The 23970-nt window shown below is 50.6% G+C and overlaps 1 protein-coding gene across 1 annotated transcript in view; it reads left to right on the top strand.

Moving 5' to 3' along the window:
- Positions 1-23970, top strand: part of FBN3 (fibrillin 3) — a 63191-nt gene that overhangs the window by 23576 nt on the left and 15645 nt on the right. The window contains 23 exon segments of the mRNA XM_057708789.1: positions 302-427; positions 1756-1878; positions 2074-2196; positions 2687-2812; positions 2933-3055; positions 3759-3881; positions 4142-4303; positions 5253-5321; positions 6533-6658; positions 11506-11631; positions 12017-12166; positions 15215-15286; positions 17172-17297; positions 17584-17709; positions 18155-18280; positions 18638-18754; positions 20430-20558; positions 21078-21197; positions 21990-22115; positions 22785-22937; positions 23097-23162; positions 23367-23492; positions 23836-23955. Of these exon segments, the coding sequence (XP_057564772.1) occupies positions 302-427; positions 1756-1878; positions 2074-2196; positions 2687-2812; positions 2933-3055; positions 3759-3881; positions 4142-4303; positions 5253-5321; positions 6533-6658; positions 11506-11631; positions 12017-12166; positions 15215-15286; positions 17172-17297; positions 17584-17709; positions 18155-18280; positions 18638-18754; positions 20430-20558; positions 21078-21197; positions 21990-22115; positions 22785-22937; positions 23097-23162; positions 23367-23492; positions 23836-23955 (2784 nt within the window).

Raw genomic sequence — 23970 nt, 5'->3', positions numbered from 1 at the left:
TGGCATAAAGGCTCTGAAAAGGCCTGCAGGAGAAAAAAATCCAGTTAGCTTTGTTTAACTCAGTGTCCTCTAAATGTAGGGTATAAAATCCATTAGGGAATGCATGTTCGGTATGTTCCGCAGGATATGCACTGTAGAGTGTTGACTGAACACTTGCAGCTGTCCAGGGGTGGAATTGGGGGAGCTCTCCACCCCTAAATATGGGCAAAGAAAACCCCAGTACAGGGAACGCACGTGGCAGGGCACTCAGCAATGCTGCTGCACCCCACCCTTACCTCCTCCCTCTCCCGTCATTCCACAGACGTGGACGAGTGTGGCCTGAACCCCCACATCTGCCTCCACGGGGTCTGCGAGAACACAAGGGGTTCCTTTATCTGCCACTGCCAGCTGGGTTACGTCGTCAGGAAGGGGGCCACAGGCTGTTCTGGTGAGCCGGCGGTCAGCAGAGCAGGCGAGGGGACCCCCAAGGGGCCAGCTCAGGGTTCGTGGGGTCTGCCCCATCCCTCGGAGCCTAGCACAGCCAGACCTCATTCTTACGCATTTCCACTGGTGGGGCCTTGTGTTAAAGCAGAAATAGGATCCAATCACGTGCCTCTGGGACTCCCTTAACCGCTCTGCGTGGGAAGCTCTGGGTCCCGTAGTATCCACAGCAGTTCCCAAAGCAAGCAAGCCTGATGCTTTTAAGTGACACAGGGATGAACATTTAAACATTTCAGTTCCTGTTTGAGCTTCCTAGAACTGTCATAACCCATGACCACAAACCTGGTGCCTCAGAACCACAGAAATCTACTCTTTCTAGAATAACAGTTCTGGAGGCCAGAGTCTGAAATCATGGTGTTGGCAGGATTGGTTCCCTCTTGGGGGCCCAGAGGGAGAATCTCTCCCATCCCTCTCTCCTCGCTTCTGGTGGTGGCCATTGGTCCTTGGCGTCCTTGAACGCATCAGTCCAGTTTTCACGCTCATCATTACGGGGTGTTCACCTCTCTGTGTCCCTCTTCTTATGAGGACACCAGTCATTGGTTTAGGACCCACTGTAATCCAGGACGATCTCATCTGATTTTGGTTACATCTACAAAGACTCTATTTCCAAAAAAAGGCCACATTCAGAGGTTCTGGGGGTTAGAATTGGAACTTACTTTTTTGGGAGAACGTAATTCTAGTTGCCATAATTACGTAGTTATTTTAATACATGCTAGAAGCAAACACTGGGAAACAGAGCATCAAACCCATGATTTCTTAGAGATCGTTGTTTTAAATTTTTCTTGTAAAATATGTTCACGTAAGTAAAAACAGGAGGCGGTGTAAAGAAACTTTCAGCTAACAGTAGCTCACTTAGGTGGTACATGAACATTGCAGAGACGATAGGGCGATGCAAAATTGGCTGAGGATTAGACACACTGGTTTTGAAGGAAATCCTGCTTTAGAGAGGGAGCGTGTGCATTAGAACAGTTACTCTTAGGGTCTACCCTAAGTCTCTCATGCTGCCATGTCAGACCATTTCTGGAGGCTGCTGGAAGTCATGCCCTGTTGGGTTTGGGGGTTTTCCTCTTGGGCTCTGGGTGAAGGTGTGGGGCACGACTGGTCCAGCCCTACCCTAGGGAGGGTCCTTGCTCTTTCCTTTGCTCCTGCACTGAGTCTGTCCAACTCTGTACCTGAAGCCCTGTTTCTGCTGGGCCCAGGTCTCATGGGGGTGCTGCGTCCTCCGCCCCCTCTCCTGGCCCTGCCCCTCCTATGCCTGGGTCCCTCTCCTCTCAGATGTGGACGAATGTGAGCTTGGGGGACACAGATGTGACGGTCATGCCTCCTGCCTCAACATCCCTGGGAGTTTCAGCTGCAGGTGCCAGCCAGGCTGGGTGGGGGATGGCTTCGAATGCCACGGTGAGTGCCTGGGGGCTGGAGGTCCGGGCAGAGCTGCAGAGGTAGGTGGGGCGGGTGGGGAGGCGGGTGGCAGGGCGGGGGTGACCGGGCTCAGCCATGTCCACGGGGGCCGGTCAGGGCCGGGATTGGAGGGTCTGTCTCCCCGCAGCCCCCTAGTGCACACACCCAGGGGACTCCGGGTTCCATCTCCTGCAGACCTGGATGAATGCGCCTTCCAGGAGCACGGGTGCAGCCCGAGAGCTGACTGCCTTAACACCCCCGGCTCCTACCGCTGTGCCTGCTGCCCTGGCTTTGCCGGGGATGGCTTCTCCTGCGAAGGTGAGGTTGGGGGTTGGGATGGGAGGGCTGGAGGGGCCCGAGAGGGACAGCCATGGGGGCTGGATTCCAAGGCGGCCACAGCGGTCATTTGGCTTCCCGACTCACACTGATCCGCCCACCCACCCTGGGGGTGCCGGAGAGGACGTGCCTTCAGCCCTGGGAGCCACAGGCCAGGCCCTGAGTCCCTGGGGGCAGGCTTCTCCCCTGGACTGGGAATGCATGGAGCCCTCTGGATGTGGGGACCAGGAACACTTGCTAACTTCCTGGCGGCCTTCCACCCCAGATCCTGAGTGACCAGGTCCCCTCTCAGCTCCCTGGCCCTGACTTGATCACGGGCCCACTGAGTCGGGGTCCTGAGCTCCCTGGGCCACTTGCCAGCTCCCTAGAACCCTGGGTGACAGTGAAGGGTTCAAGCAATCGAGGCCGCTTGCTCACTTCGCGTGGGTCCTGGCCGCTTTGCCCCCAGCCCTCTGCCTCTGTGTCCCCTTAGACAGGGACGAGTGTGCGGAGAACGTGGACCTCTGCGAGAACGGGCAGTGTCTCAATGCCCCCGGTGGGTACCGCTGCGAATGCGAGATGGGCTTCAACCCCACGGAGGACCAGCGTGCCTGCCAGGGTGAGGTCCGGGGCTGCCAGGGTGCGAGCAGAGCGGGCGGGTCCCTGAAGCCGCTGGCCCTGGGGGTGGCAGGAGTGGGATGCCGGGTGGGCTGGACTGACCTGGGGTCCCTCCCCCCAGACGTGGACGAGTGCGTTTTCGGGAACCTCTGCGTGTTCGGGAGCTGTGAGAACCTGCCGGGAATGTTCCGCTGCGACTGTGATGACGGCTACGAGCTGGACCGCGGTGGCGGCAACTGCACAGGTGTGGGGTCCATGGGGCTGGGGGGATGCTCACTCCCTCACTGCCCACAGATCTCTTCTCATGTGTCCTTTCTTGGGGTGGGGAGACCCCCGTCTCCAGTAGTGCTCCCGTCCCTGTTAACCTTCATCATGTCACTTATTATCCCCTGAATAAGCGCAGTGAATCAATGAAGTTGAGCACCCTCCGCCACAACCATCAAAATGGTCTCCCACCTGTGTGTCCCAAACGGGTCAGCAGACTTTTTCAGGGACGGACCAGACAGTAAATATTTTCAGTTTTCAGCCATACAGTCTCTGCGCTGTAGCTCGGAAACAGACACCAGCGATAAGTGAATGAATGGGTGTGCCTGGGTGCCAATAAAACTTTATTTACGCAAACAGATAGGGGGCCAGATGTGGCCCACAGGTTGTAGTCTGCCAGCCCCAGGCTCAAAACGTGTCCTGAATGTTGCTTTTTGTAGGTTAGCTCGTGGAATCTGGGGCAGGGAGAACTCTCAAGGGCAAACCTCCAGGACAAGTAGGGGAGGGCGTGGGGTTGCCTGGGACAGGCTGCTGTCCTGTCAGGCTTTCTTCCCAGGGGAGGGTGTGTGGCTTTGCCCCTAAGCCTGGCCCCCAGCAGCCAGGGCTTGGACTTCCCGGGAAGAAGGCAGGGAGGAAGTAGGTTGAGGGAGGGCTCCCTGCTGACGGTGCCCCCCACTCCTCAGATGTGAATGAGTGTGCGGACCCCGTGAACTGCATCAACGGCCTGTGTGTCAACACCCCTGGCAGCTACCTCTGCAACTGCCCCCAGGATTTTGAGCTGAACCCCAGCGGGGTGGGCTGTGTGGGTGAGTATGCTCTTTGCTCCCGATGGGGTTCTGGGGTGAATGGGTTGGAATGGGGTCATGGCCCTGGGTTACCCAGATCTACCTGATCCTGACAAATGGGCCCTTGGCCAGCGTGATCGTCTCTGTTGTGTGTTGAGATACAGCCTTCTGCTCTAGACAGACAGACCACACACACACACACACACACACACACACACACACACACACACACTCACCATTTCTCCCCACCACTTGCTAACCATCCCTTTCTGCCTGTTCAGATACCCGCGTTGGGAACTGCTTCCTGGACACACAGGACCGAGGGGACGGTGGCATTTCCTGCAGTGCCGAGATCGGGGTGGGCGTCACCCGAGCGTCCTGCTGTTGCTCCCTGGGACAGGCCTGGGGCAACCCCTGTGAGCTGTGCCCGCTGGCCAACACCAGTGAGTCCCTGGGGGGGGTGGGGGAGGGCAAGGCAGAGACCTAGCCCCAGGTCTGGGTCGGGACTTAGGGGGTCACCTCTACTGAGGGAGGGACACTGGGAACCAGAGAGGGAGAAGGGCTTGCCCTGGGTCACACAGCATATTCTTAGCAGTTCATCATCTAGGCCTCTCCCCAGAGTCTCCTTCTGCCATCTCTTCCTGCAAATTCTTTGTGTGTTTATATTCACTTGCTTGCTCAGTCGATCAACAAATATTGAGAATTCCTCTATGCCCTATACTAGGAGTGGGGACCTAGAGTTGGGTGGACCACAACTGCAGCACGCTGCCCCTCACCTGTAAACCAACAGTCCCTGGACTGTTGAGGGTGGAATTGTCCTGATGGTCTGTTTGAGGCATAGTGATGACTCAGGAGGAAGCCTTCCCAGCATAGGGACTTGAATGAGGTTTTGAAAGATGAGTAGGAGTTTTCCAGGCAGAGTAGGGGGAAGGGTGTGTGGTGCAGTGGGAACAGACATGTGCAAAATCCTCAGGTGTGAAGCAGTGAGGCACCTGTCCACCTATTCAGAGGTGTGCCTGTGTGTGTGTGTACATCCAGGGTCTTCCTTTCATGGGGGAAACTTGTGGTCACGCTAGGGTCTGGTTTTGGATCACAAAGAATCCTTCCTCCCTGCTCCCAGCTACTACTGCATGATCCATCTGCTCACATGTTGAATTGTGAACACACATTTACACACACACACACACACACACATACACACCCCCCGGATTCCCAAGAATTGGACCAGTGTCTCTTGGCCCCAAGAGGCTGAGGAGGTAAGAGAGTGTAGTTTCTGTGGTAAAGGGATGCAAGGCCCCTTTTTGAGCCCTTTTTGTGGGACCTTCCCTCCCCTGCTTCCCCTGAACTTCACCCAAATGCCTTACCCCTCACAAGTACCTGTTTCCCTTGCAGCTGAGTACAGAACCCTGTGCCCAGGGGGTGAGGGCTTCCGGCCCAATCCCGTCACTGTCATTCTGGAAGGTGAGTTCCTGGTAGACCATCCATCCATGCACCCACTGATTGACCTTTCTCTCATCTCCCTTCACCAAGGAGCAGAGTTGGGCAGCTTTGGGGTGGGGGGGCAGATCCTCTCAGCCATCTCCTCTTCCACCTGTTGGTTTATTGATTCATCCTTCTGTCCAATCCCCATTCACCCATCGATCCATCTATCCTTCATCTACCCACCCATACATCCATTCCCCATTTACCCATCCTTTCTTCCTTCTTCCCTTCCATCCCTTCATCCGTCATCCATCCATCCATACACCCATATAAGTACGTTCATCCATCCTCTCATCTACAATCCATCCATTTATCCATCTGCTCACTTACCCACCCACCCACCCATCCACTCATTTATCTTTTCATCCATTGACCCATTTGCTTATTCACCCATCTGGTACTTTTCATATCCATCCATGTACCCATCTGCACATCCATCCTCCCATATCCACCCATTCATCCATCCATCCAACTGCTCATCTACCCATCCATCCTTTCATTTATCTGTTCACCTACCTACTCACTCACCCACCCATTCACCCATCCATCTTCTTCTCCATTCACACTCTTGCTTATTCACCCATTCTCTACTTTTCATATCCATCCACTCACCTACCCATCCATTCATCCATGAATCCATTCTTTTATCCATTGGCGGATTAAGATTGGAGAATTCCATCAAGAGGGGACTTTGTGATGGATGGATGGATGGATGGATGGGTGGATGGGTGGGTGGGTGGGTGGGTGGGTGGATGGATGCATGGATGGATGGGTGGGTGGGTGGGTGGGTGGATGGATGGATGGATGAATGAGTGGATGGATGGATGGATGAGAGGATGGATGGATGGGAGGATGGATGGATGGATGGATGGATGGATGGATGGATGGATGGATGGATGGATGGATGTATGAGTGGATGGATGGATGGATGGATGGATGTATGGATGGGAGGATGGACTATCCAATGAAGGGAAATAAGATGAATTCAGGGTGACATTGACCCAGGAGAGTCTGGGTGCAGCCTGCAAGAGAGGTCCTGGCCTGAATCCCCCAAATACCCAGCAGCTCTTGGGTATTCTTAAAGAAGCAGGACTGACTCTCCAGGACCCTTGGAGAGCCCAGGGAAAGGCATGGGTGTCCCCCATCTTCTTGGGTTTAGCTTCCAAGCGCTCTTCCTTACTTCCTGACAGACATTGACGAATGCCAGGAGCTGCCAGGGCTGTGCCAGGGGGGCAACTGTGTCAACACCTTCGGCAGCTTCCAGTGCGAGTGTCCACCTGGCTACCACCTCAATGAGCACACCCGCATCTGTGAGGGTGAGCTTGAGCCCACCCCATCCTCCTTGAGTTCCTGCCCAGCCTCACCTCCCCTTCAAGTCCTGGGGCCTCACGTGCCCCCTAGAGTCTGCTCACCTGCCTTGCTGCCTGGGGCCCATTGGAAGGGTTGGGAAGGCGTCCTTGGAATGCCCCGATCTACCCTCTGCTGCCCCCTCCCCGTCTCCCCATTGCCTGACCTCCAGCCTCCTTCCCACTCAGAAATAACCTGGTTTTATTGCAGCAGCCATGCCCTTCTTCCTTTGGGCAAAAGCTGACCAAGGGCCAGAGCTAAGAGTGGGAAGGGAAAGACACCAAAGGAACAGCCATACCTTTCCTTAAATCATCCCTTCACTTGTCTGCTTATGGTCCTCTTTTGAGTCTTAGTAGCAACCAACAGTTGGCATCTGTGGTTGCTTGTCACCATGGAGCTGAGTGTCCACATCTGTCATTTGTTCATTCACCAAAACAGCCTCATGAGGAAGATGTTCTTATTATGACCGCATTTTTCAGATGCAGAAACTAAGGCTCAAGGGGGTTAAGTCACTTGAGAGGTACCAGCTAGTAAGTGATCAAAACTGGCTTGGAGCCCAGCCTTTCTGATCCTGGAGTCTGAGCTCTTTTGATGCAGTTTATCAAATTCATTCCTTCCTTCATCCATCCATCCATCCACCAATCCATTCTTTTTCTTCTTTTCAACAATATTATCTAAGCACCTGCAAGCAGCCAGACACTGACATCAGCACACGAGGACAGCAGATCTTTCACTCTGATCAGCAGTCTTTAGAAACTCAAGGAAACGATGCAACAAGGGAGAGCTCTAAGATTGAAAGCCCAATTTCCTTTGTGCATGGAGGTGTGAGCTGTCAAACCAGAATCAGAACCCAAAATGCTTGAAAATATCTTATCCCTCCCTGCCTCCCCTATTCAGTAGACTATCAAGGGAAAAAGGGGAAAGTCCTATCATCACATATGGCACTGTGCTGCATTTCTTGACTGTCACAGGGCAGGGAGACTTCAACCTGAATGTTGTTGACCTTGGCTCTAGAGAGTTGCAGGGCCACTTTGTGCCCTTGAGGGCTGCAGGCTTGCAACAATTCCCAGCTTTCAGACGCCAGGGCCCTATGCTCCAAAGTGCAACACCCCCTACGCCCCCACCTCCACTTCGTTTAATGCTCTGTTGTCTCCATCTTGAAATTCTTCATATACTTTGAACAAGGATTTTCATTTTGCACTGGACAAATTCTGTAGCCAGTTTTTGTCAAACATTTTGTCTAACTCCTGGAATCACTGGGTCATATGGTAATTCTGTATTTGACCTTTTTAAAAATAATTTTATTATTTATTTATTTTTGGCTGTGTTGGGTCTTCGTTGCTGTGCACGAGCTTTCTCTAGTTGCAGCGGGCAGGGGCTACTCTTCATTGCGGTGCACTGGCTTCTCATTGTGGTGCCTTCTCTTGTTGTGGAGCACAGGCTCTAGGCTCACGGGCTTCAGTAGTTGCAGCACAAGGGCTTAGTAGTTGTGGCCCATGGGTTTAGTTGCTCCCAGATCTTCCTGGACCAGGGCTCGAACCCATGTCCCCTGCATTGGCAGGTGGATTCGTAACCACTGTGCCACTAGGAAATTCCCTGTTTGACTTTTTGAGGAACTGCCAAACTGTTTTCCACGGAGGCTGTACCATTTTGCATTTCCACCAGCAACATGCAAGGGTTCCAGCTTCTCCACATTATCATCAACAGTTGTTATTTACTGTTGTTTAAAATAATATTATCCTACTGGATGTGTAGTGGTATCTCATTGTGGTTTTGATTTGCATTTCCCTAATGACTAATGAGGTTGAGTAACTTTTCATGTGCTTATTGACCATCTATATATCTTCTTTGGAGAAATGTTCATTCAGGTCTTTTGCCCATTTTTTTTTTTTAATTTTTTAAGCTCTTTATTGGAATATAATTGCTTTACACTCTTGTACCGTTTTTTGAGGTACACCAAAGTGAATCAGCTTTGGTGTACCTCATATGGGGATATACTTATATCCCCATATCCCCTCCCTCCCACGACTCCCTCCCACCCTTCCTAACCTGGCCCACTAAGGCATCACCCATCATCGATTTGATCTCCCTTTGTTATACAGCAACTTCCCACTAGCTATCTATTTTACATTTGGTAGTGTATATATGTCTGTGCTACTCTCTCACTTTGTCCCAGCTTCCCCTTGGCCCCCCCCCAACCCCGTGTCCTCCAGTCCATTCTCTACATCTGCATCTTTATTCTTGCCCTGTCACTGGGTTCACCATTTTTTTAGATTCCATATATATGAGTTAATGTAAGGTATTTGTTTTTCTCTTTCTGACTTACTTCTCTCTGTAAAACAGGTCTCTAGGTCTATCCACCTCATTACATATAGTTCAATTTCATTCCTTTTTATGGCTGAGTAATATTCCATTGTATATATGTGCCACATCTTCTTTATCCATTCATCTGTTTAAAATAATATTATCCTACTGGATGTGTAGTGGTATCTCATTGTGGTTTTGATTTGCATTTCCCTAATGACTGATGAGGTTGAGTACCTTTTCATGTGCTTATTGACCATCTGTATCTTCTTTGGAGAAATGTTCATTCAAGTCTTTTGCCCATTTTAAAAATTGGGTTGTTGGTCTTTTTGTTGTTGAGTTGTGAGAGTTTTTTATATATGCTGGGCATAAGACCCCCATCAGCTATGTGATTTGCAAAGAGTTTCTCCCATTCTTTGGGTTGTCTTTTTACTTTCTTGACAGTGTCTGTTGATGCACAACAGGTTTAAATTTTGATGAAATCCAATTTATCTGAGTTTTTTCCTGTTGTGGTTTGTGCTTTTGGTGTCATATCTAAGACTCCATTGCTAAATACAAGGCCATTAAGATTTACCCTTATGTTTTCTTCCAAGAAAACATGAGCTCTTATGTTTAGGTCTTCTATCTTTTTTGAGTTAATTTTTGTATATGGCATGAGGTAGGGATCCCAACTTCATTCTTCTGTGTGTGGATATCTAATTGTCCCATCATCATTTGTTGAAGAGACTCTTTTTTCTCCCTTGAACAATCTTGTTGAAAATCAATTGATTGTGGATGTGTGGGTTTATTTCTGGACTCTGAATGCTATTCCACTGATTTATAGATCTATCCTTATGCCAGTACCACATTGTTTGATTACTGTAGCATTGTAAGTAGCTTTTGAAATGGGGAAGTGTGACTCCTCCAACTTTTCTTCTTTTCCCAAGATGGTTTTGGCTATTTAGGGTCCCTTACCATTCCATATGAATTTTAGGATCAGCTTTTCCATTTCTCCCAAAAAAAGAGAAGTAATTGGGCTTTTGATGGGAATTACATTGAATATGTAAATCATTTTGGGGAGTATTGCCATTTTAACAATGATGAGTCTTTTAATCCATATACACAGGATGTCTTTCCATTTACTTAGGTCTCCAATTTTTTTCAGGCATGTTTTATAGTTTTCCATGTACAAGTCTTTCACCTCTTGGGCTGAATTTATTCCTAAGTATTTAATCTTTTGGATGCTATTATAAGTAGAATTATTTTCTTAATTTCCTTTTCAATTGCTTTTCCGTAGTGTATAGAAATGCCACTGAAATTTCTGTGTCAGTATATTAACCTTGTATTCTGCAATTGTGCCGACCTCATTTATTAGCTCTAATAGCTTTCATTTTGTGGATTCTCTAGGATATCCTATATATCAGATCCCCTGGTTTTGTAAGTTTTGGCTGGATTCCAGAGTTCCTCAAAAGTTAATTTTGTCAGTTTTTGCCCAACTCAGTAGTTTTCTTTGTGGAGGAATAGAGCTCTGACCTTCCCTACTCTGCCATTTTTGGAAATGTCACTCCTAGAATACTAATATTCCATCACCTTTTTTTTTTGGTAAATATTTATTTATTTATTTGGTTGCACTAGCTCTTAGTTGCAGCAGGTGGGCTCCTTAGTTGCGGCATGTGGGATCTAGTTTCCTGACCAGGGATCAGACCCTGGCCCACTGCATTGGGAGTGCGGAGTCCTAACTACTGTGCCACCAGGGAAGTCCCCGGCCACCTATTTTTATAAAGCTCACTAACTAAGAATGCTTTTTACATTTTTGGGGGGGCCACGCAGCATGTGAGATCCTAGTTCCCTGGTCATTGAACCTGTGCCTCCTGCATTGGAAGTGTAGTCTTAACCACTGGATCACCAGGGAAGTCCCTACATTTTTTAAGTTATTGGAAAAAATCAAAAGAAAAATAATATTTTGTGCCACGTGAAAATGACATGAAATCCACGTTTCAGTGGCCATAAATCAAGTTTTATTGGAGCACAGCATGCTAATTTGTTGACCCGTTGTCTGTGGCTGGCTGCATTCACGCTACTGTGGCAGAGCGAATAGGTCATCAGAGACCATTCTTTGGCTCCCAAAACTGAGGAAAAAATTTACTACCTGCCCTTACAGAAAAAGCTTACTGCCTCTAGACTAGGGGATTGATCAGTTTGTGAATCACCTTTTTTCTTCCAAGAATATTTTATTCATAGGGCTCTTGCTTCTTATTACGTCACACTGGGAAGCACATGGTCGCCCCACTCTTGGTGATAATATCATTAATTTCTGAGCTCAGGTCATATTTTTTCTTAACAGAAATGGGATTATAGTAAACTTTTTTCCCACCTAACACCATGTCATATCTTTACATGTCACTAAGATGTCTGCATTTTAAGGTAACCTTGAAACTAAACTCAAGAGCATCGCGAAGTGGCTCTGGCAGATCTGGGGTGGGGAGTTGTCTGGACAGTTCCTGGATGCAGACAATTCCTCCCTCCCCTACAGACATCGATGAATGCTCTGCACACTTGGGCATCTGTGGCCCTGGTACCTGCTACAACACTCTGGGGAACTACACTTGTGTCTGCCCAGCAGAGTACCTGCAAGTCAACGGTGGCAACAACTGCATGGGTACGAAGAATGATGATGGGGGAGACCAGCAGTGGTGGAAAAAGCACTAGGGTGTGGGAGAGGCTTCTGGGAGTCTCCAAGCCTTGGAAGAGTGTGGAGAGGCATGTTTGTGGGAGGAGAGATGGAGGGTGAGTGTATCTGAGATGCTGATATGTAGCAGTGAACAAGGCTGCAGGGCTCAGGGGCTCAGGGACCCAGAGCTGCTATGAATGGTTGTCCAGGTTGTGCACTGCCCAAGAAAGGCAAAATGTGAATGGCACCCTCATGTGTGTTGGGGGAGAGAAGTCAACCCAGTAATTTTCAAATGGACTTGTGAATGAGTTCCTGTCTGTCTGTCTTCCTCTGGTGTCTCTTACCTACATCCTTCTCCCCAATCCAACTACAGACATGAGGAAGAGCGTCTGCTTCCGGCACTATAACGGCACATGTCGGAATGAGCTGGCCTTTAATGTGACCCAGAAGATATGCTGCTGTTCCTACAACATTGGCCAGGCCTGGAATAGACCCTGTGAGGCCTGCCCGACCCCTGCCAGTGGTGAGTGCCCCTCCACTGCCTTCATTCCATCTTGGCCCTTTTCAGTGCCTTGTATAGGAGGCACACTGCACTTAGGACTCCCAGATGAGTCTATGTTGTTTTGATGAGAGCCGAAGAATTGAAATTCTGTCCCCATCAATGTATGGAAAAATCAATACTTTTAAGGCAAACAAGGCAACTTTATTTTGCTGACTTGAGGAATTCAGGATGGATCAGTGAGGCTTGCATTGGAGCAAAGGTCCTTAAAGACTCAGACTATTTGGGGGTCCGTGAGTGCCTGGGGCCAGAGAGAAAAGCACAACTGGTTAGAGGCATCAGAGCCCCGTAAGCTGGGGAGGGAGCAAGAAGTTCTGGGGAGGATTACAGAAATGTCAGTCAGGATGAAGAAGGGTGTTCCAGGCCAGGAAGAGCAAGAGCAAAGCTTGAAAGGACTGAGCGGGAGGTTTTTATGGCAGTTGGGATGAGACCTATTAGAATGACCTAGCAGCCAGCCTAGGCATCAGAAAGAGCCTCAGGATTGGGGCAGTGACTAGAGGGGGCAACTAGGGAGTTACAAGTATATTAGTGCTGTGGACTGAATGTGTGTGTCGCCTCAAAATTCGTATGTTGAAGCCCTAACCCTCAGTGTGATGGTATTTGGAGGTGGAGCCTTTGGGAGTTAATTAGATCATGTGGATGGAGTCCTCTAAATGGGATCAGTGCCCTCATAAGAAGAGACACTGGACTTCCCTGGTGGCACAGTGATTAAGAATCCACTTGCCAATGCAGGGGACATGGGTTTGATCCCTGGTCCAGGAAGATTCCACACGCCACGGAGCAACTAAGCCCGTGTGCCACAACTACTGAGCCTGCGCTCTAGAGCCCGCAAGCCACAACTGTTGAGCTCATGCAACTACTGAAGTCTGTGCGCCCCGAGCCCATGCTCTGCAACAAGAGAAGCTACCATAAAGAGAAGCCCATGCATCGCAATGAAGAGTAGCCCCTGCTCGCCACAACTAGAGAAAGCCCGCATGCAGCAACGAAGACCCAGTGCAGGCAGATAGATAGATAAATAAATAAATAAATATAAATAAATAGAATTTATTAAAAAAAAGGACAGAGACGCAAAAGAGGCTCTCTCTTCACCATGTAAAGATTCAGCGAGGAGACAGACAGGAAGAGTTCTCACCAGACACCAGATCTGCCGGCACCTTAAACTTGGACTTCCCAGCCTGCAGAACTATGAGAAGTAAACGTTATTGAAGCCACCCAGTTCATGGTATTTCCTTATAGCAGCCTGACCTAAGACAATTCATTTCCTAGGGTTGTGGCAACGCATACCACAAAATTGGTGGCTTAAAAAAAACAGAAACATATTTTCTCACATACATGGAGACTAGAAGTCATGAATCAAGGTGTGGGCAGGGCCATGCTTCCTCCAGAAGCTCTAGGGAAGAGTTCTTCCTTGCTTCGTCCAGCTTCCGGTGGCTCCAGGCATTCTTTGGTGTTGCTTGGCTTGTACCTGTGTGACCTCCGTCTCTGCCTTCAACTCATATGGTTTCTTCCTGTGTCTCCACGTGTCTCTCTTTTTCTTATTTTATTTTATTTTATTTATTTTATTTTATTTTGTTTTGTTTTGTTTTGTTTTGTTTTTTGGCTGCATTGGGTCTTCGTTGCTGCACGCGGGCTTTCTCTAGTTGTGGCGAGTGGGGACTACTCTTCATTGAGGTGTGTGGGCTTCTCAGTGCAGTGGCTTCTCTTGTGGAGCACGGGCTCTAGTTGTGCAGGCTTCAGTAGTTGTGGTGCATGGACTTTGTTGCTCTGCGGCATGTGGGATCTTCCTGGAGCAGGAATAGGACCTGTGTCCCCTGCATTGGCAGGCATATTCTTAACCACTACACCACCAGGGAAATCCCTCTCCTTTTTTAATAAGGACACCAATCACTGCATTAGGGCTACCCTGATCCAGGATGACCTTAACTTAATTATATCTGCAAAGACCCTATTTCCAAAAACGGTCACGTTCACAGAGTCTGGGTGGGCATGAACTTTGGGGGTGGAAGGTCATTGTTCAACGCAGTGCAGTGGAATGGGGAGGGTCATTATTGAATATCTCTGGGTGCCGGGCCCTGTTCTGGGTTCTAGGAAATAAGAATAAGGTTAGACCCAAGCTGTGCAGTCCGGGAGGTAACTGCAGACAGCCAAGTCTAGCCACGAGATTGTCAAGACAGACCAGATGTCACTCACAAATTATATGTTGGGACTTAGGTACCCATCTGAATCTGAGGTGCACGTGGAATACGATGAGACAGAAGTCCACACTATAGGCGTAGGGGCCACTGAGATTGGTCTCTCCTCATCATGATGCAGGCAGAAGCGCGAATGAGGGGCGGGTCAGGGACCTGGGGAAAGGTGGCACTGCCCAAATGCCTGCCTGTGTCTGTCAAGTGGGTCCAGGGACACCTACCCACCTGGGGACGGAGGTTGGACAAGCAGCATCTTGGTGTCAGCAGTGGGATACAGTCAGAGAGTGAATTGCCCAGGGGATCCAAAGGATGGTGTGATCAGCTGTCCGGGGCCAGAGTGGTGGGCTGCCCTGAGTCCTCAAGGTTGAAGTGGACTGTGCTAGGGAACAGCAAAGGGAACGACATGTGCAACGTTCTGGTTGCATGACGGAGCAAGACACATCCAGACTTGTGATGAAATCAGTATCACGGGAGGGCAGGAGTTACTGTTGGAGGAAACGTGGGGCTGAGAGTGAAGGTCTTGAGGTCCAAGCTGAAGAGTCTGCATTTTATGGTGAGGACAGTAGGGCATGGCTGGTGACACCCATGCAGGGAAGGGATGAGAGAGGTCGTGTCTGTGTGTCAGACGATCACACTGCACAGGCGGATGGCACCTGTAACCCTCCCAGTGCGGGTCAGAGTGGGGGGAGGGAGAGGGACTAGTTATCAGAGGCCAGGTAAGCACTGAGCTACAGAGATGGACGAGGTGATCAGGACGATGAGGGGGAGTCCTCCTGGAGAGGATTCAGCCCCAGCACCCCCTCCCATGTTCTCCTGTGCTCAGTGGATTACCAGATCCTGTGTGGAAACCAGGTTCCCGGCTTCGTCATTGACATCCACACAGGGAAGCCGCTCGGTGAGTGACCACCGCCCTCCTGCCTGCAGCCCCAGGTCACTCTGTGCCCAGAGCCCTGCCCCCTCTCTTTCCCGCCCCCACCCCCTACCCTCACTTTTCCCACTCTCCAGGCCAGGAATCCTGCCCCCAAATCCTGCCCTTTTTTAAAAAAAGCAATGAGAGTATTTTGAGTAAATTGTTACTCATGAAAAAAAATTCTGTAAAAATACATGTAATATAACATTTTCCATTTTCATAATTTTTAAGTGTCCAACTCGGTGGCGTTAAGGACATTCACACCATTGTGCAACCATCCCCACCCTCCACCTCCAGAACGTTCTCCTCTTCCCAAACGGAAACTGGGTCCCCATGAAACCCTCACTCCCATCCCCCTTCTCCAGCTCCTGGGAACCCCCATTCTACTTTCTGTCTCTGTAAATTTGACCTCATAGAAGCAGAATCATACAGTATGTGTCCTTGTATATTTGGCTTATTTCACTGAGCTTGGTGTCCCCAAGGCTCATCCATGTTGCAGTGTGGCTCAGAACACTCCCTTTCTAAGTTAATAATTTGACAATTTAATAATACTGGAATTCAACATTTCGGCTGTGCGGTGTTTTAATTGATGGACCTATTTTCAGTTGTTTTCATCCCACAAAAGTATTCCCCTTATTTTCAATAGTTGAAACAGAGCAGATGAGCTACTCCTCCACTAGTCACCCCCTCACATCTAAGTCTCCTTCACACTTTCCCAGGGTTCCAAGGTCATCAGTCAGTCCCCCTCCGGATGGACACTAAGGCTGATTCCAGGTGCTTTTATATAAACAACAGCTTTATTGAGACATAATTCATGCTTTACGCCTGGAGGATTTCTCTTTAGTTCTGTTTTCATGCATTTAAACAGACACAGAGGTCCCCCATTGAAAATGTATGGCTTTGTTTTCTGGGGAGTTGGACATAAATTCTATGCTTCCCTACATTTTGTTTGCAACTTGCTTTTTTCACCCAGCAAAGAGTTGTGAAGAACCAGCCAGGTTACTACAGGCAGCACTACCTCCCTCTTTGCCCTGTTTTGTAATATGCCATGTGCAGACACATCCCAGGTCATAAGTCCGTCCCCCATGGGTAGACACGTAGGCGAATTCCAGATTCTTTTATGTAAACAACAGCTAAATTGAGATGTAATTCACATACCATACACTTCACCCATCAAAAGTGCAAAATTCAGTGGGTTTTCGTTTATCCACAGAGTTGTGCTCCATCACTTCAATGTAAATTTAGACTCTTCCATCACACAAAAAGAATCACAAAAATCACTCCCCATTCTGCCTTCCCCAGCCCCCGGCAACCACTATTCTGCTTTCCGTCTCTTTGGATTTGCCTGTTCTGGATATTTCATATAAATGGAATCATATGGTATTTGGCCTTTGGGGACAGGCTTCTCTCACGAGCATCGTGTTTTCAAGGTTCATCCAGGCTATAGCGAGTGTCAGTGCTCCACCCCCTTTTGAGGCTGAATCGTATTCTCTTGTATGAAGGGACCACATATTGTCATCCATTCCTCCGTTGACGTTTCCAGTTTCTTGCTAAATGTCATCGCAGGTCCTCCCCTGCAGCTTCCTACTCACACACAGGGTTGCTTCATTCCTGGGGACCCCAGAAAGCAGGCTTGCTGGGTCACGGCAAATGTGCATTTTTGTGGAGAAAGAGGCTCTCCCCTCCTGCCTTCCCTCCCACATCCTGACTTCTTTCCGGTGTGGGCAGGTATAGTTTGGCCACAACAGAATTTTTCAAGTGCGTGCTGGTTGGTGGACACATCCCCCAGGCGGCACGATCTCTTAGGTCAGGGTCCCCCCAGACGTTGCCGGGGGGCTGGGCTGCCCCTGACGGCGGGTGCCTTCCCCAGACATTGATGAGTGCGGGGAGATCCCTGCCATCTGCGCCAACGGTGTCTGCATCAACCAGATCGGGAGCTTCCGCTGCGAGTGCCCCACGGGCTTCAGCTACAACAGCATGCTGCTGGTCTGCGAAGGTGCCAGCCCCCTGCATCCCCAGCCCTGGCTGGGATGCCAGTCCCCGCTCCCAGCCTGTGCTCTCTGGGCCAGTCACTTAAACGCCTGCCGTGAACCTCAGTTTCCCCCTCTGCATGTGGGGCTAACGCCTTTCCAAGGGGCTCCATCCCACCTCACCCTCCTCAGTGTGGTTCTGGCTGCTTCCGGAGAAACCACCTGCTCTGAAGTGGGGGCGGGGCTGGATTTAGGGTTTGATTCTGCACGGAAGATTCTCTTTCACCCCACCCCGCTGGCTGTACTCCCCAGACGTGGACGAGTGTGCCAGCGGGGAGAGCCCCTGCCAGCAGAATGCCGACTGCATGAACATCCCTGGCAGCTACCGCTGCAAGTGTGCCCGAGGGTACAAGCTGTCGTCAGGCGGGGCTTGCGTGGGTAAGTGGGGACCCCAGTAGGGAGGTGAGGGAATGGGGTGTAGGACACTGCCAGACTCTGCCTCCTGCTGTAACTTGGGTAGGGCACGGCTCTGTCTGGGCTTTACTCCTTGCATGTACTTTTTTTTTTTTCCGCTGTGACGCGTGGCTTGCAGGATCTTAGTTCCCCAACCAGGGATCGAACCCATGCCCCTGCAGTGGAATCGCAGAGTCCTAACTGCTGGACCACTCAGGAATTCTCTCCTTGGCTGTACTTTGGGGTGGGGGTGCCGAAAGCATATGTTAATAGGGGACTCATGAGCGTGAAATGGGAGGTGAAGCATTTCCCCTGGGGCGGCAGCTAGAATGGGGGGCTTCAAGGCAGGGTCGGGCTCCCCCACTGCTGCGTGCAATGGCTGGGGACACACAGGGTCCCTGGAGACACCACACTGCCTGCCCTCCCTCAGGACAGAATGAGTGTCGGGAGATCCCCAACGTCTGTAGCCATGGCGACTGCGTGGACACAGCAGACAGCTACAAGTGTCTGTGTCACCGTGGCTTTCGGGCCTCAGCAGACAAAACCCTGTGCATGGGTGAGAGCCCCCTCCTGCTCCCTCCTGGAAGGCCAGGCTGCAAGGGCGAGGGACCATGGGTCTACACCTCCCCTGGGGCAGGGACGGTGATTCTGCCTATCCTGGTTCACAGACTCATAGGTGTGAGTCCTGGCACCTAAGACCTTGGGTAAATGACTTATTCACCTCCCTGAACCTCAGTTTTCCCAACTGTAAAATGGGAGCGATGAAGAGGGATGTTTCCCAGCCATCACTTCCCGTCCACCTGGGTAGGGTGAGGTGCAGGAGAGGGGAGCTGGGTCCAGTCTGGCTCTGACTTGCCAAGCTGCCCAATGCCCTGGGTGAGCTGGGCAGGGATCAGGGGCTTTGCTCTTGCAGACGTTGATGAGTGTGACCAGCAGCCGTGTGGAAACGGGACCTGCAAGAACATCGTTGGCTCCTACAACTGCCTCTGCTTCCCTGGCTTCCTGGCGACACACAACGGAGATTGCATGGGTGAGCTGTCTAGGCTGGTGGGCAACCCTCAGTGTGCCCCCACTGAAAAGTGGGTCCTTGGCTTGAGAGCACCCAGCTGAAATAAAGGATCTCGCCTCAGGGATGCCTTCAGTAAAACAACCTCAGGGGATTGAAAACTACTTAACCACAAAGTACTCCAAACCCCTTCAGTTGTCAGGTGCCAAGGGTCCCTCATTAGAGCTTACACTCAGGTTGGTAAGAGGAAGATGGCCAGTACAGAGAGGAAGGTGAACAGTGAAGGCAAGACCTGGTGGCCTGATGTTGGCAGTTTAGCACAGTGGTTGAAAATGTGGATTCCAAGGTCAGGTGGTGTGAGTTTAGATTCCAGCTTTGCCATCTGCCAGCTGTGTGACCCTAGGCCAGTCATTTACCACTCTGTGCTTCAGTTTCCACCTCTGTAAAAAGATTAATAGTAGTACCTACCTATCTTAATATCAGACCAAATTGACTTTTTTTAAAAGTGTATTTTGGAATTCAAACAATTTTATTTTATTTATTTATTTATTGGCTGTGTCAGGTCTTAATTGTGGCACACGGGATCTTCGTTGAGGCATGAGGGATCCTTTGTTATGGCACTCAGACTGCTCTCTAGTTGTAGTGTGTGGGTTTTCACTTCTCTAGTTGTGGCGCACAGGCTCCAGGGCACGTGGGCTCTGTAGTTTGCAGCACGCAGTCTCTCTAGTTGAGGCGCGCAAGCTCAGTGCAGCATGCAAGCTTAGTTGCCCCACGGCATGTGGGATTTTAGTTCCCTGACCAGGGATTGAACCCGCATCCCCTGCATTGCAAGGCGGATTCTTTACCACTGGACCACCAGGGAAGTCCCCCAAATTGACTTCTGAACAAGCAATATTACCAGAAATAAAGAGAGCCAATAAATATTAAGGGGTCAGTTCTCTAAGAAGACATAACAATCATAAATGCATATGTGGCTAACAATAGAGCTTCAAAAGGTATGAAGTGAAAATTGACAGAACTAAAAAAGAAATAGACAAACCCACAATTAGAGTTAGAGATTTTAACACTCCTCCCTCAATAATAGAGGGAACAAGTAGAAGACCAGTAAGGATATATTGTAGCACACCTCAACAATACTGTGAACCACCTAGACCTGAGTGATATTTATAGAACATTCCAAAACATACATTCATCTCAGATGCACATGGACATTCACCAGGAAAGACCATATTCTGGGCCATAAGACAAACAACAATTTTTTAAAAATTGAGATTACACAAGGTGGTCCTCAGAATGTAAGGAAATTAAACTAGAAATCAGTCACAGAAAGATAGCCAGAAATCCCCCCAATATTTGGAAATTAAACAATATACTTCTAGAGAATCCATAGAGAAAAGAAAAAATCATAAGGAAAATTAGAAAACATTTTGAATTAAATGAAAACGAAAACACAACATAAAATTTGTGGGATGCAGCTAAAGTAGTACCTACAGGCAAACTCATAGCATTAAAATGCTTATATTAGAAAATATTGGTGTCTGCTTCATAGGATAGTTGGAGGGTTGATATACAGCTGACATATAAGTGCTCAATAAATTGAAGTCACTGCCATCAACTCAATTTTGTGAAAAGAATTTCAGGGGAGGCTCAGAGCCCTAGGCTCTGTGGGTGACCCCTCTGGCCCATCTTCCCTCTGCAGACATGGATGAATGCACCACCATGGTGGGGCAGGTGTGCCGATTTGGCCAGTGCCTCAACACAGCTGGCTCCTTCCACTGCCTCTGCCAGGATGGTTTTGAGCTCACAAGTGATGGGAAGAACTGCATAGGTGAGTCTCACCATGGTTCTGGAAGCCATCTCAGCCAGCCCTTGCTCCAAGTTTACCTGCAGTTGGTACTTCTGAGTGAGCTCTATTTCTATTTCATAACCATGCTTTTATTTTAAGGTATAAAAAGAGATAAAAACAACACATCACATCCATGTTTTCACAGGGTTTGTAGTTTAAGGTGAGGCTGTCTTGAAAATCTAAGTTTTATGAAGTATGCAATAAGAGAGGTGCTGAATAGATGCCACAGAAACCACGAAAGGGGTCTGCAAGTTTTTGAGATTAGGAATTTTGCCCCCTCTTCCCCTGGACACCACCTGGCTCCACCTACAACCCCCACCAGGACCCAGAATATTCTTCTCCACATGTCCCCATTTTCCTGAGTATCAGCCCTTCCTCTGGATCCAGAAGGGCTTGTCTGGAGGCCTTTGGCCATCATGCAGTGACCATAGGTGCTGGTCCCAGCCCCAGGTGAACCCTGCCACTAAATAGTGCTGGGACCCCTCCTCCTCCTCTCCACAGACACCAACGAGTGTCTCAGCCTCATGGGAACCTGCTTGCCAGGCACTTGCCAGAACCTTGAGGGCTCCTTCCGCTGCATCTGTCCCCCCGGCTTCCAGGTTCAGAGTGACCACTGTGTCGGTGAGTGTCAAGCCTCACCTTCCAGCTCGGGGGCCAGGGAGGCACCTCTGGGCCTCTGTTCCCCCATCTGTAAAATGGGAATGCCAGCTGGGGTGGTGGTGACTGAAAAGATACCCTTAGCATAGCGCCCTATACAGCTTCATCTGCTATTATTGTTATTAGGATGCTCTCCTGGCTCAGGACTCTCTCTCTCTCTCTCTGGCGCCCCGGGCTTCCTCTCAAATCCTATAAGATGGGCATGGGTGTGGGTCTCACTGCACCAAACGTGAAACTTCTCACTTGATGAGTGGTGGTGAAGGACCAGTCTGGCCTGAACACCTCTGGTGTAATCCCACATCTGGGTGACTTTGTATAGTCTGTGCTAATCTACAGCAGTCTGGCCTGACCACTTCTGGTCCATTCATCCACTTGGACTAGCCTTGTACAACCTGGGCTAACGTGGGCCAATCTGACCTGAGCAGATGAGCTAGCCTAGTACCATGTGAGCTAACTTCTTCCACTGTAGGCTAATTTTATCCAGTTTTAGTTAGCTCTGTACAGATTTACTCTCTAAAGATGAACTTTTCCTGACCGTGACCCCTACCCTGGAGTCACCTTCTAGGAAAGACCCTCCTCCTCCAGTGCCCAGCTGGTGCTCTGTTCATCCTGAGCCCTGGGGACCCCATCTCGCATCAGTCCCTGGGGCCTCCCAGGCTGGGCTCCCATTCCATCTGCCCCTCCCAGCAGCCGAGGCCGCCCACCCGGGTGGAGGGCCTGCTGCACCCCACCCACCTCGTGTCCCTGCCCCTCCAGACATCGACGAGTGCTTGGAAGAGCCCAACCTCTGCCTCTTTGGTGCCTGTACCAACAGCCCCGGGAGCTTCCAGTGCCTCTGCCCGTCTGGCTTTGTGCTGTCTGACAATGGGCACCGTTGCTTTGGTGAGTCTGGAGCCTGGGAGCACACAAGGTTAGGGAAGAGTGGGAGGCGGGATGGGAGGAGCTGGGTCACCCAGAAAGGAGACTGCAGTTTCTTGCTTGAATCTCCAGAAGCCTTGTCCTGTGTGGGCTAGCCTCACCCAGGCTGAGCCAGCCTCTTCTCTCCCAGGTTAGGGCAACAAGGCAGAGAGCAGGGCCACTTAACCAGTATTTGTCGTTCTGGGGGCCAGGGTGAGCCGAACCCCAACCTGCCTGTGAGGACATCTCAGGCCGGTGGGAGTCCAGGGCTGAAGAATGGGGGTCAGTAATGAGGATTTGGGGTCTGAAGTCTGAGGTCCTCTGGATCTCTGGAGTGAACCACTTTGCCTCTCCAGGAAAGGGATTGTGATCCAAGAATAACGTGGCTAGGTTTGACCATTCTTCCAGCCTGGGAAGAGCCCCCTCCCCCCATTGAATGTAGGGTGTTGCTGGAAGGGATTCTCAGATTTTCAGCAAAAGCCCCAGGGCTGACCCTCATTGGCCCAGTGTGGGTCACATGTCCATCCCTGAACCAATCACCATGGAGTGATTCTGGAGTGTTCTGATTGGCCGCTGGTAGGGTCAGGACCGTCCCATTCACGAGGACTGGGGTGGCTGGCCCTTCTAGCGTTTCTCTGGGGAATTACCCCACAGACACACGGCAGAGTTTCTGCTTCACCCATTTCGAGGCCGGCAAGTGCTCCGTACCCAAAGCTTTCAACACCACCAAGACCCGGTGCTGTTGCAGCCAGAGGCCTGGCGAGGGCTGGAATGACCCCTGTGAGCTGTGCCCTCAGGAGGGCAGTGGTGAGCGCCTGCCCCCTTACAGTCTCCCCTGACCCTGCCTCCCCGACCCTGACATCTGCTCTCCTTCCATTCTTCCTTCAGCCTTCCCTACACACAGGGGGATCCTAGGGGCTGCCCCTGGCCCCAGACCCTCACATCCCTTCCCCTCTTGGTGTCTAGCCGCCTTTCAGGAGCTGTGCCCCTTTGGCCACGGGGCAGTCCCAGGCCCAGATGACTCTCGGGAAGGTGAGCCCCTCGCCCATGTGCTAAGAGGCCCCCTGAGCCACCACAGGCTCCTTCTTCCCCACCCAGCCCTGTCTGGGCTCTACCCCAGTTCCCAAGTCTTGGGCATGGGTGACCCTGGACCCCACCCCCCTGGAGGGAAGGAAGAGACCCTGAAGGTGGCCAAGGCATGACAGATGCCCTGCCTGCTACCTCTGCCACCTGCAGACGTGAACGAGTGTGCGGAGAACCCTGGCGTCTGCACTAATGGCCTTTGCGTCAACACCGACGGCTCTTTCCGCTGCGAGTGTCCCTTTGGCTATAGCCTGGACTTCACAGGCGTCAGCTGCGTGGGTGAGTGACCAGCCCGCCCCAGCTTGCTTCCCAGGAAAGGAAGGAGCCGGGGTGGGCAGACACCACCTAAGACAGCACTCTGCCTCTCAGCTACTGTCACTCTCCCCCACCCACTCGCTCTTCTTTCTGATGTTTACTCACTCATTCGTTCACTCTCTCATTTACTCGTTCACGTCTTCATCTGTTCATTGAACACATACTGCATGCCTGCCCTTCGTCCAGCCTAAAGGCGCCGCAGATCTGGCCCTATCCAGTGTGCAGGCAGTCAGCGGGAGGCAGGCCAGATCACGGCAAGGGTGGCAGCTCTCTGCAGGCTCTGACTACCCCCTTACCTCCACCCCAGACACAGATGAGTGCTCCATCGGGCACCCCTGTGGGGAAGGCACCTGCACCAATGTCATCGGAGGCTTCGAATGTGCCTGTGCTGATGGCTTTGAGCCTGGTCCCATGATGACCTGCGAGGGTACGACCCTGCTTG

The sequence above is a fragment of the Hippopotamus amphibius genome, chromosome 15 (assembly GCF_030028045.1).
Source record: "Hippopotamus amphibius kiboko isolate mHipAmp2 chromosome 15, mHipAmp2.hap2, whole genome shotgun sequence".
Lineage (NCBI taxonomy): Eukaryota > Metazoa > Chordata > Mammalia > Artiodactyla > Hippopotamidae > Hippopotamus > Hippopotamus amphibius.
This window is presented reverse-complemented; position numbering and strand designations above follow the sequence as displayed.